Source organism: Mobula birostris, chromosome 7, assembly GCF_030028105.1.
Source record: "Mobula birostris isolate sMobBir1 chromosome 7, sMobBir1.hap1, whole genome shotgun sequence".
Taxonomy (NCBI): Eukaryota; Metazoa; Chordata; class Chondrichthyes; order Myliobatiformes; family Myliobatidae; genus Mobula; species Mobula birostris.
Genome location: NC_092376.1, coordinates 37601046 through 37614160, shown reverse-complemented (window position 1 = coordinate 37614160; position 13115 = coordinate 37601046). Strand labels below are relative to the sequence as shown.

General features: G+C 38.8%; 1 protein-coding gene across 5 annotated transcripts in view; it reads right to left on the bottom strand.

Moving 5' to 3' along the window:
- Positions 1 to 13115, bottom strand: part of stard13b (StAR related lipid transfer domain containing 13b) — a 412204-nt gene that overhangs the window by 78225 nt on the left and 320864 nt on the right. The window contains exon 1 of one of the 5 annotated variants that reach the window (XM_072262913.1): positions 6272 to 6334. The exons of the other annotated variants lie outside the window; for them this stretch is intronic. Coding sequence (XP_072119014.1) covers positions 6272 to 6284 — 13 coding nt within the window. The 5' untranslated portion in view covers positions 6285 to 6334. Of the gene's footprint in view, positions 1 to 6271; positions 6335 to 13115 lie in introns of those variants that run through there. 5 annotated transcript variants of the gene reach the window in all.

The following is a 13115-nucleotide window of genomic DNA, read 5'->3' as shown; positions in this document are numbered from 1 at the left end:
TATGCCATCTAACCCATGCAATGGAGACCATTTTGCACTCATGGATAGAAGAGTCACTGAGCCCCCAATTACCCCAGGAAGCAGAGAGATAGGTGCCTGGAACATGCTTCAGGGGAGGTGGTAGAAGTATTTAGCAATGCTTTAACAGGTATTTAGAGACACGCAAATAGGCAGAGAAAAGAGGGATATCACCATGTGCAAGTAGATGGGATTAATTATAAGGTATTATTGTCAGTGCAGACATGGTGGGCTGAAGGGCTCGAACCTCTATTGTACGAATCTTTGATCTAAATTGTGCAATACATAATCTGCCCACTGTGCTCAAAGCAATGATTCATTACTGTTATTACAGACATTCCACCCTGCAAAAACTCATTTCAGGGAGGTAGCACCATCAATTTGCGGGAGACTCCTGGAACTTCCGGGAGAGGTGGGATGTCTGCAATACAGTAGCTCCTTAGCAGCCAGCCAGCTAGTTTAAATAACATTAGCTATGCTAATGAACGAATGACACCTGTTAAACTCACCTCAACATGTCTTGTACAGTCTTAACCCACCATGGGCAATAGAAAAGTCACTGTTGCAAACAGTGCAGCGAGGAACACTGTCATTATTTTTGACCCCTATTAGGCAGGGATACACTTTAGTATAGTCTGGCATGACGTACATTTTATATTTTCTTTTTTTGGAACACTCTGCCATGGCGCGCTCATTCTCATTCATTCTCTCCCTCTCTAAAAAATTGATTTCCGGGATATTGTATATAATTTGTGGGCATCAGGGAGCCACTATTAATATGCAGGAGACTCCCGGAACTTCCAGGAGAGGTGGGATGTCTGTTATTACAATCTCTCTATTGAATCATCAACACACCACTTGTTAGCATGTGAAAGAAAGGTTTTTTTAAAAAGTCCTAGATGCTGAAAATCTGAAATAAAAAGAGAAAATGGTGAACAATCTCTGTAGGATAGGGAGCATTTGTGGAAAGAAAATAGAAAAATTTCAGTTCCAACGCTGTCAGAACTAGGAAAGAGAAAAATACAACTTAGTTTTCAGGAGGACAGAAGAATGGAGAAGAAAAAGGACAAAAAGATCTCTGACGAGGTCAATACAAACCAGTTAATGGTTACAGTTGCCAGCAGAAACTTTTGATTTGTATATATGCTGATTTGCATAAGGGATGGCTACTAGTGATCTGCTCTACACTTCAGTTACACCATGGCTGTACACAAATGATTAGGCAAGATATCCTGGATGTTGCATTAAAAACCCTTAACATGTTTTTTTTTAAAAAGACAAAACTGCACTGACAACAGATGATTGAATTAATCCTTGCTCCAAATACTTGACCTGTCACAATGCTGCATTTCTTGACTGTATCCTTGCTTAAAGAATTAATACCTCTTCATAAAAGGCAGCTTTCCTGTGAGGATCCATTATCTCCATTAAGATTAGTATGTAGAGCACCCTGATGCAGAGGACATGATATTTCTTTCCATGCTGCACCACTGTATGAAAATTCCCATCCTCAAGACAGACCACATAGCAAATCCCTGCCAAACTCTCCTTGTGGAAAGTTTCCTGGCTGCTTTTGGTGTGCAGGTCCTTTGACTCACCGTATTTCTATTGAGTACATCTAGTTATCCCTCTCCCCGCAGTGATAGTATGTAACACATACAAAGCCATGAGCTGTTTCTGTCTAAACAAAAAGCTGCAAATCTGAAAGAAAATGCTGGAAAAGAATCAGCAGATCAGGCAGTATCTCTGAGCAAAGAGTGAATGGAGTCAAGATTTGTAGTTTCAACTCTTCTGTGCCTTTAAAGGTCTGACATGTTTCGCTAATTATCATGTAGCACTGAGTCTTAAGGTTTCCCTGGGTTCGTGTGGGAATTACACAAGTCTCATTTTGTTCTTGGGTTTAAACTACCCTAATTCTGGTTCACACTAGATTTTGACTAATTTCAGAATTCTGTTTTCCAGGAGAGACTATTTGGCATTGATGCTAAATAAAACAAAATGTTACATTACTTGAAATAAAATGGAGCATTCCCATTTTTGGTCGAGAGTAAAGGAGACCATAGTTCTAACAGTTGAGCTTGAGTTCAAAACTCTGATTCTGTGCTCTTCTAAATTTGATGGGTGGCATGACCTCTCCCATCTGAACTGACTTTTCTTATCAAAGCACCAGGTGCACACAGTGATTTAGACACTGATCTCATCAATGGTGTCTATCTTCACACAATTTAATTAATCTTATTTATATCCTAAGGGTAAAGAAAACCATCAAGTACCACCTTGTTGAAAGATTTCCAGTAGCTGGTAACATGGCAGACACTGAGAGTTATTTCTAGATTTTAATTGGTCTGAAATATTAATTAGATCAACAGTGACTTTTAACAATACTCATCTCAAAGCTACTTGAAAGGATTGCTCAGTAAGCAATTCTGCACAGCATACTTTAACCTAAAGCATATCAAAACACCTTTGATTATCTTTTTCAGCAAACACCTCAGTATTCTATGAAGTAGATTTCACTAAGTTAACTGGAAGGCAAACTTTGCACTTGCTGTTTTTGTATAAAATCATATTTCAAAAGCCATTTAGCTTGAATATATTAACTGATGCAAACCAAATACACAACAAGAGAATTCTACAGCTGTTTCTGAATTGGTGAAGGAATTTTTTCTGCTGTTTCAGATAGAATGTATATGAGTAACTTCATTGTTAGTGAGCTATAAAATAATGATTTTATTTAATAAAACTCAGCTAGTATCCTCAATAATAATGCAACATAAGGAATAATAATTTCCTGCCTTTCTGACAGCAATTGGAGCTTTTGCATGCAGTATATAAATTTATTGATCACTCAATTTTTCTAGGAGTATGTCATATTACTCTGCATTTCTTCACCATAAGATACACTAATTAGGTAGCTTTAGGATTTTTTGCAAGCTGCTCAAAACCCATCCAAATTTTACAAAATATGCTTATACAGATGATTGGTGCTTGTTACAGTACTTAGTTACCAAAATATTCATTCAAAGGGTAAAACATACTCATGCAAAAGGTATTGCTGCTGGTGATGAGCTCACCTTGCCATACAATTAGATATTATGAAGTTCTTCCAGGAATGGTCTATCAGTGGTATTCTCCCCCCAGGATGTGACTACTGTAGCCACATCCGATCACACTTTTTCCAATGGGAGATTTGTTGGGTCTCCTTTCTTCTTGACAGAGAAGAACTCCTTCTTGGACTCCATCTTGATTACCAGGACTTCGTTGCCTCTTTGACTGATCTTTCTCCCTATTCCTAAGCAGTGTTTCTCCTTCATGGTAGCCATAAACATTGTTGCTGACTTGATGCCATGGGAATATGCCTAAAATGAGTTGTGCCCTTCTATAACTGCTTCAGCTTGGGCGAGGTCTTGTCAGGAACTGTGTGGGTCCCATTTCCATGGGTCAGTAAATCAATTTTTGGCGACTTCATATTTGTCAAGCACATCAAAAATGTGCAAAATCCATTTTCTGGGCACTCCAATACAGTCAATGTGATCTCTGACATCATGCACACTTAACTGCATGCAGCACTGGAGATGCTGCATCTTCAGAAGAAGCCTATTCACAGTCTTGCCATCATAATGACGGAACAATTTTATAAGCATTTTGACTAGTGGAAAATTATCAAAACTAGATTTACACTCAAATATGAAAAAATATCACGAATATCTCGCATGGGAGATAAAGACTGAAAGATGGTATTGTCCTGAAATTATATTGCTCTACTACAAAACTCTCAACCTGGTAAGCCATCTTTCCTCATGCGTGCCTGGGAAGTCGGACAGGGATAAGAAAGGCTGTATCTACATCCAGTATTCAAGGAATAAGGCCCACCAGAACATTTTTGACTCAAAGATGCAAGGAGTATACATTTTTTTGGTTTACCACTCAATTTGTGATCGAAGAAGTCAGAGTTAGCTGATAATCTTACCAAAGCTGAATAATTGTTACACAATGTAACAGATTAAAAGTAAGTCCATAAACCAACCTAAGTCAGGAACACATGTTACTACAAATGATAGAATCATTAAATTATGTCAAAAGATAAAGAGGGTAGATTTTAGATTTACAGAAATTTAAAATCATAATAAACAGATTCATAATACTAAAACACAAATGATTGTAATATGCTCGTTAAGTAAGTGAGTTGTTCTCAAAATCGTCTGAAGTTTCAAACTGATAGACATGCATTCACACTCACGGAGGAACTTGCCACAGAGTTTAACTGCTGGTTGTGGAGGCAGGCACATCCTCTGGGTTAAATGTACAGGTAGGGCCCCACATAATTACACAATTGTTCAACGAGAATTTCACAGAGATGGGCTGTTGCTATTTGTGTTAATAATGAAGAACAAAAATAACTAAAAGACAGAATAAATTTATTCTGAATAAACTGGTTCTGTTCCAAAGCCTGTGCACTGCATTTATGAATGCTGGATTCCATTCTATGAATTAAGAATGCATCAGGTACAGTATTTAGACAGGTTGCTGCCCCAACTACTCTGCATTTTGCCTTCAATATGTCAGCACTTCTGCAGTAATACTTTAGGATGGTATGAGGGTGCGTTCCAGGCCTCCCACCTTGTTGTCCTCAACGTGTGTCTGCTGGCCTGCTTTTACACAGCGGTGCCTGAAGAAACTAGCATTACCCCAAGTAGAGGCAGATACACGTTGTGGTGCTAGTATAGAATGAATAGGGAATACAGACAATTGAAAATATAGCATTATTACTTATGATATTTATTAACAGCACAAACTTTCCTGGTATCCAGTCTCACAATTCTAAAATGCCACACTGAAGTACTTTGTGAACATTTGCCCCAGCGCTTTTTAAAATTCACAACAATAGTCATTTGGAAATTGTGTTGCGCCACTGAACCATAACTTCAGATGTTGTCTATGCCATCTGGTGTCTGATCTCCTTTACTGTGGTCTCAGTTTTAAGAGGAAGTGGCAAAAAAATTTCTGGATTTCAGACATTACTTTATAAAACTCCAGTGATGGATAGTCTCCTTGAAGTGATGATTAATACAGTGCACCATCCGTCTGGTATTTAAACAGCTCCTGAAGTCCATTAATCATGATTCCCAGTAGAAGTTAACCTCAGCACACACATCTTAAGGGATTTTAGGAGCTGATAAAAGCCACAAGGTATGAATACTTCTACAGTTGAAATTGCTCAGCTCGGAGGCTTAGATAGTGACATTTTAATTAAATTCAGATTTATTCACTTCTGAAAAATAAGCAAATTTTTGCAATAAGAATTAAGTTGGATAAGCAAAGTTTATTAGCTCACATTGCGCATCCCGTCAGGCTCATATTTGGAGTGGAAGGGATTAATAGCAGTTCAGTTGTGGGCTTACCTTAGAGAAGGAGGAAGAAAAGGAGCGGGAGAAAGACAGAGAGACGTGCCAGTTGTCAGTACTCAGTAGCTCAAATGGGTTTGTAGTAATTGGAGTCTGGCAAGGTGGTCTAAAAGAAACAATTGCCATGGCTGATCAAATATAGAGCATTAGTGTTCTCTCTGGATGTGCAATGAATGGAAATACTGGCTGCAAGAAGCTTTTCATCTTGTTGATTCTTTACCTTTTAAGTCACTGTAGAGCGGGAGGTATGCCAGATAACATCTCACCTCCCTGCAAGAGTAAAACTGTAGCATCTGGCACGTGGCTCACAAAGAGAATAAAAAAATACACAATGACACAGACATCTGTTTCTATACTTTTGCATTCCTGAATTTACTCTTATTTTTCTAAACACTGAATGGCTGCTAAGAGCCAGTAGGAAGAGTGCCAAATAAAAGTTAAAAGATGGCAAAAACAGAGAAGCTTCAAAAATAAAGGTGTCACATTTGCTTACTCACAAATTCAGAGTTAAGAAATCATAGCAAAATCAAAATGATAATTTTGAGAATAATATAATTTACAGTGTTATCTACCTTCCCATCTTTTCCTTCTCGCAGTCATTCATATGCAGAATATATACATCATAGCTCGAGTCGGTCATTTATCAATTACAGAGAATGCGCCAAGAGTTTGAGTGCCACATTTACAGGGCTAACTGAAAAAGCTGTGCTTTCTGTAACTGTATCTAAAAGTTACAGACTTGGCAGGAGAATTTACCATCTTTCTTCGGCATTAAACAAGTTTCTCAAAACAGACCTTTGTTAAAACAATAAAATGCTTGTTGCAATTAGAAAAGTACAATTACTTACTTGGAAGAATCATTATGGAGCGGAATCCTTAGGCATTCAATAGATTTACCAGATAAACTTCATAATTTGGCTATATATTTCCGTGTTTATCTAACCTAGAAATCATTAAAAAGACAGTGTTGGTCCTATCTAGTCAACTGTCAGTGCTATCTGAAATCTAGTCAGATGCAGACAATTTGGATAAAGGTGCTCTTTTAAGAAAGGAAGCCTCGTAACCCATTGAGCAGTAAATTCTCTAAAAAGCAGGAAAACACAGCTTTTCACTACATCCTTATCCAAGTAGATTTAAAGCACTTACATACCAAGAAATCCAACCACTCAGTTAAACTGGCCTAATCCTTGGAATCAGTTTGAATGGGGTGGGGCTTCACAGACATTACTCTTACATGTCAGTACAATGAAAAATGCTGAAGGCAGGGTAGAGCTTATCTAATTATTGCTAACTTTGTGCTGTCACAGCCACTTGGCTGGTTTTGCATAAGGTGACTATTGCTGCTTCGTGTTTATGAAAGGCAAGTTGGTTAGTCACAGAATAAAGAGACTGACAGAATTGTCAACATCAGGCCTTCTGACTAGTCCTTGTACTGCTTCCTTTTGCATTTCACATTAATTATTGAATGAGGAATAAGTTTAAAAACCTTTTTTTAAGAAGTTTTACAAATAGACTCACTGTGTAAAATGAGCGTCATAAAAGTTATAAACAAGTTTGTGTTTCTCAACTCTCTGAATCTTATGACATCAAGCAATACAGTAGAAACTATTTTAGTTAGAGGGGAAAAAAGGGCTTGACTCAACTCAACTCAATTCATAATACTCAAGATTCTGACTTAAAAACCATTGAATGGTCCAAATAGTACCAGATAAACAAATCATGAATTCTAATAAACTTTGATAAGTGAGTAGCATTAAAGTGCAATATTGCAGTTTACATTAAACAGTTTACTATAAAACAGGACACTAGCAGTACATTTAAATGGCACCCTAGTTGCACCCATCCAGTTACATTAACAAACAACTGAAACAATTTCTCAAAGGTGTCAGTATAACTTCAACAACAGAACCATGTGAGCACACGGCATTCAAATTTTAAATTTTCAGTTCAGATTAATTTTAAGAGTAGATATTTTTTTAAAAAATTCTTTATTTAATACTCCAATGGACCAGAAGGTCTCCTTTGATGCTAGACTTGCCTATGGAACTGCATGTTATTTATTTAGGCAAGACAGAAGTCTATCTGGAGAAGAGATTCCATTTCATTTCCACTACAGCTGCTGACTCATTCTTAACTTTTAACCTAGCACAGCCTCGGAGGGAAACTGCAGATAACATTCAAACTAGCAGAGAAAGAAAGAGCAGCTGCTGACTAATTAAGGGGCTGTGTACAGCCAGGTGATTTTCCACTTTAGCCTCTTGTCACATATCGGTGCAGCAACTGCAATTCAATTTGACCAACAGAGACACATAGAGCTTTCACAGGAAAATTGCATATAAAAGTTTAACCTATCAAACAACTTTAAAAAAAGTAACTCTTTACCTCGAAGCCTTAAAGTTGATTGAAGTATGACAAAACAATTCTAAAGGACACAAGGGATTCTGTAGATGCTGGAAAACCTGAGCAACACACACTGAAAATGCTGGAGGAACTCAGCTGAATTCCAAAGGAATGCTTGATTAGTTGTTATTTCACTTGGTGTCAGAAGAAAATTTAAGAACATTAAAGGATGAAGTGGCTATGATGTTCTCCTGAGGGAAGGGTAGGTGCTAATCTACAAAGTGAATGTCCATGTCTATAAGGCAGGATGACAGGTGTGGTGATGAGGATTCCCTGGTGGGGTGGAGTAGAAAGAACACTACTTGTGCAGATTGGTAGATGTAGCGGACTATTGGGAGATATATCCACATGTACCTGGCTGATTTTGCAATGTAGTATTTCTTCCCTTTTCATGTCTTAAATTAGCTTCTTAGAGGGGTACATGAACGTTTTTAGGAAAGGAAACCAGACTGGTCAGGTAATAAATGGTGCCCACACTCAGCCAATGACCAGGCAATGATTGCTCAACACTTTGCTAATAACTGGGCAGTAATCAGCACAGAGTTTGTCAGTGAAAAGGCAACAATTAGTTTTTGTTTAAGAATGAAGTAGAATGGTCTTTGGGCAAAATATTTTTATTGCACAATTAAGCTTTCTTTATTTAATGAGACTTGGTACTATGATTTTATACAAAATACTGGAGTAATATTTTGAGTGAAAAACAGGAGATCAATTTCCCATTCACCTGGGTATGTTAATGCCAATTTGATACAGTTTTAATTGTTTGAAAGTTGTTGCTGGATTAAGAGCTGTCAGCAAGCAGGTTTCAAAACCTGTTGATAAGCAATATACATGTAATGTCATTATAGTGTAAAATGATACATTTTTGGTCAGATGAATGAGGAGAGAATGTAAAACAAAAGATACATTCTGAAGGGCCTGCAGAAGTAGACAGCAGAGGATGAATCTTTATAAAGATTTTAGAAATTGTTACAAGTAGCTGGACATTTTAAAAATCAGATTAAATGCCTGTGATTTGTGAATGAAGCGCAAAAACAAGGGTATTATAACTGTAAAGCAATGGTTTGGCCACAATTGGTGCATTGTAGCTATTTACATTAGAAATATGTGAACACCTAATGAACATCTATAGCAACGATTTCTAGACGTGTCAGTAATGACAGGTTTAAATTGCATAGCTAGACCAGAAAAGCTGGGATTATATGGAGTCCTCTAGTCCTTACCTGCCACCCCATCAGCCTCCACGTTCAATTCAGGGACAAAACAGTAAGCCAACTGTTAACCTAGTTGAACCTGCTGGGGTTGTCTATTGTGTCCGATGCTCCCAATGCAACCTCTCCTATATTGTGGAGAACCGTAGCAAATTAGGAGACCACTTCATCGAGGACCTCCACACAATCTGCCACAACTGGGTCTTTCCGGTGGCCAAACATTTTAATTCTGATTCCTATTTCCATTCCCATTCCAACATGTCAATCAGTGGCCTCCCCTGTCTCAGGGTAGAAGAGCAAAACCTTATGTTCTGTCTGGGTGCTCTCCAATGATGGCATGAACATCCATCTCTCCTTCTGGTGAACAAATTGCCCCCCCCCCCCATTCCTCCCCACTTCCTCTATTCCCCATTCTGACCTTTCACTTTTCACTTGCCCAGGGTCCCCTGGGTCCCCTCCTCCTTCCCTTTCTCCTATTGTTCACTCTCCTCTCCTATCAGATTCTTGCTTCTCCAGCCCTTAACCTTTCCTACCCACCTGGCTCCACTGATCACCTTCCTGCTGCCCTCTTTTTCCCTCTCACCTTCAACCTTCCTTTCCAGTTCTGATGAAGGGTCTCAGCCTGAAACGTCAACTGTTTACTTTCCCCCACCCCGTATATGCTGCCTGATCTGCTGAGTTCCTCCAGTATTTTGTATGTGTAGCTGGGGTTATTCCCTTTGACAGTAGGGAAAGTGGAAAGGAAATTTGACAGACATGTTTGTCATCAGGACTGTCAATCAAGAGGAACTGTTCCCAATGGTGAAAGAGTTAACAACCAAAAAAAGTACTGATTTAGGATGAATGGAAGAACTGAAGAAAACACACAGAAAATCTCTTCAGCAAGTAGTCATAATCTGTGATTTACCACTTGAAAGGCTGCAAACATTGGAAGCTCTCAAAAACAACTGTTAAGTATTAGTAAATGAAACTTCACATCCATGGGGGAAAAGCCAATGGAAATAACAGGGCTTCCTCCCGCAAAAGGGCAGTACAGCTGTATCATCCCCTCGTCCTGGAACAATTCAACGGCTTTATATAACAAAGCAGATAGTTAAATGAATCTTCACAGTGCACAGCATCACAATAGGGCCCAAACCTATTTGCAGCTTTTTCTTGTTTTTGATTTCCATGTCTTAAGATCATTGAAAACTTTGCTTAATAATTCCATGGATTTATAAACTCAACTTTAAAAATTGTTAAGTAGCTTGATTAGTTGAGTCTTAAGTGTAATTTGACTTGCAATTTTAGTGAATGGCATGATAGTGTAGCAGTTAGTATAACACTATTACAGCGCCCACGGGTTCAATCGTGCCACTGTCTATAAGGAGTTTGTATGTTCTTCCCAGTGCGCGTTTTCCCTGGGTGTTCCAGTTTCTTCCCATATTCCAAAGATGTATAGGTTAGTACGTTAATTGTTCACATGGGTGGCATGGGCTCATTGGGCCTGTTAATGTGTTGCATCTCTAAAATTTAAAAACAATCATCCTGGACTAGTATTTGTCAGATGAAGTAGATATTAATATGCTCAAAACAATTGGCCCTTCTGTTGTTAAATCTTCTATTGGCAAAAGTAAGATTGCACAGAAGAAACTGACATTGCACCAAAAATTTTAAAAAAGGGTCTATTCCAGACATCCCAACTCTCCCGGAAGTCTCCCGCATATGAATAGTGGCTCCCTGATGCCCGCAAATTATATACAATATAACGGAAATCAATTTTTTTGAGAGCGAGCGAGAGAAAGCAAGAGAGAGCGCGAGAGCGACCACGAGAGCGTGCGTGCGAGAGAGCGAGAGCAAGCAAGCAAGCACGACCGAGAAAGCAAGCAAGAGTGTGCGAGCGAGAGCGAAAGCAAGCGAGAACACACGAGTGAGAGAGAAAGTGAGAGCACTTGAGAGCGTGTGAACCACCATGAGAGAGAGTGCGAGAGCGAGTGTGTGCGAGCGAGAGAGAAAAAGCAAGCGAGAGCGCTTGAGAGCGCGCGAGCGACCATGAGAGCCATGGCAGAGTGTTCCAAAAAAAATATAAAACGTACGTCACCCCAGACTACACTAAAGTGTACCCCTGCCTAATAGGGGTCAAAATAATGACAGTGTTGCTCGATGCACTATTTGCAATTGCCCATGGTGGGTTAAGACTGCAAAAGACGTGTTGAGGTGAGTTTAACAAGTGTCATTCATTCATTAGCATAGCTAACGTTATTTAAACTAGCTGGCTGGCTGCTAAGGAGCTACTCTGTTGCAGACATCCCACCTTTCCTGGGAGTGTCCCGCAAATTGATGGCACTACCTCCCTGAAATGAGTTTTTGCAGGGTGGGATGTCTGCTATTCATCCTCGCAGAAATTTTTAAAATGAACATGCTGATTTCTTAAAATGGAGAATAGACACTTGAAAGGTCATTTGTGGTTCATTGCACTGAATCAGGCATGCCTCAAACTCCTAACCAACTTCAGCACAGCACTGACATCAAGGCGGAGGTTTAAAATTGACACATCTGTATTCTCTGCAGTGAATCTCAGCTCAAAGGAATGCAAGTATGAGAAAGATGCGACTAATACCCTAAGCTTTTGTGCATAAATTTGCTGCCATGGCAGCCTTAATAACAATAACACTGACTGCAATGCGAAAGTATTTTCTTGTAAGTGCTTAGAGAGGGTTCTCACAGGCATAACAAGGTTGCAAAGGAAAATAATATGAAGTACTTACAGCACAGAAAGAGTCAATTCTGGTCTGTAAACCCATGTGGAATTTCACTATCAAAATGAATTTACTTCTACCCTTGTCTAAGTGGCTGTATCAAATAATTTATTCTTCTCATCTTTACCCTTGCTTATCCTTCTATTGTTTGAATGCTTGTTGTCTATTGCAAACGGTAGCAAGTTCCACACTCTCAATGAACTCTATTCAAAGCAGTATCTCACAGGAACTACATCTACTTCATTAAACCCTTTCTTAGAGTTTTACAGACTGGAAGCAGGGCCAACATTGCCAATGCTGAACAGTAGGCACTCATTAGTATTAATCCCAACTTCCAGCACTTGGCTCATAGCCTTCTACATCTAGGGGATTCACATACTTGTCTAGACACCACTTCCACCACACACTCGGGCTGTGCAACCTTAAAGATCCCCGTCCAGTCACTTTTCTTTTTTCTTCAGAATGAATGTTTGCCTATTTAATTTTGTCAAATGGATGTAAAGGCTCAGTTCAAGTATCATTCTAATTTACTTATTTAAAAACACTGAGCATCACAATGTCCCTTTTATAAACTGGAGACTCAAAGAGTTCATAGTAATCCAAGGAGGTTAAACAAGATTCCTGTTAGGTTAAGACAACTTCCTTGCTTTTCAGATTCATTCCTTTCTCAAAAATATTGATGCCAAAAATTGCATTGACAGATCTGTCTTTCTGGGCGTGTTGAATCACAAACGATTGATCCATTGATTAAGAAGTGCATTTCAGTGTATAGATACTGTATATTCAGTAGCATTAAACACAAATCACCAAATTTCAGTGTCATGTATTGTACACCAGAACAGGGTGAGTGGTAGGGCACTGAGGACTGCGGTAGATGTTCAGGTTCAAGCTCATTGTCATTCAACCATATGCATATATATTGCCAAATGAAACAATAATCCTCTGGATCAAGATATGCAACATAGTACATACAACTTACATAACACAAAGTAATGTGACCACTAATACGTTAATAATAAAATATATTCCAGAAGATTGACATTTTGCACAAGGTGCATTTACAATACAAATTAAGAAGTAACTAGTGTAACAGTAATGGCACTTCATATGTGATAAGACCTGGGTGGTGGCACCCAGAATAACAGAGATCTGGGAATATTCATTTCCTTGAAAGTGGCATCACAGCTAGATAGGGTTGTAAAGAAAGCTTTTGGCACATTGGCCTTCATAAATCAGTGTATTGAGTACAGGAAATGGGATGTTATATTGAAGTTATATAAAACATTGGCAAGCCCATTTTTTTTTAGAGAATTGTGTGGAATTTTGGTCACCTACCAATGGAA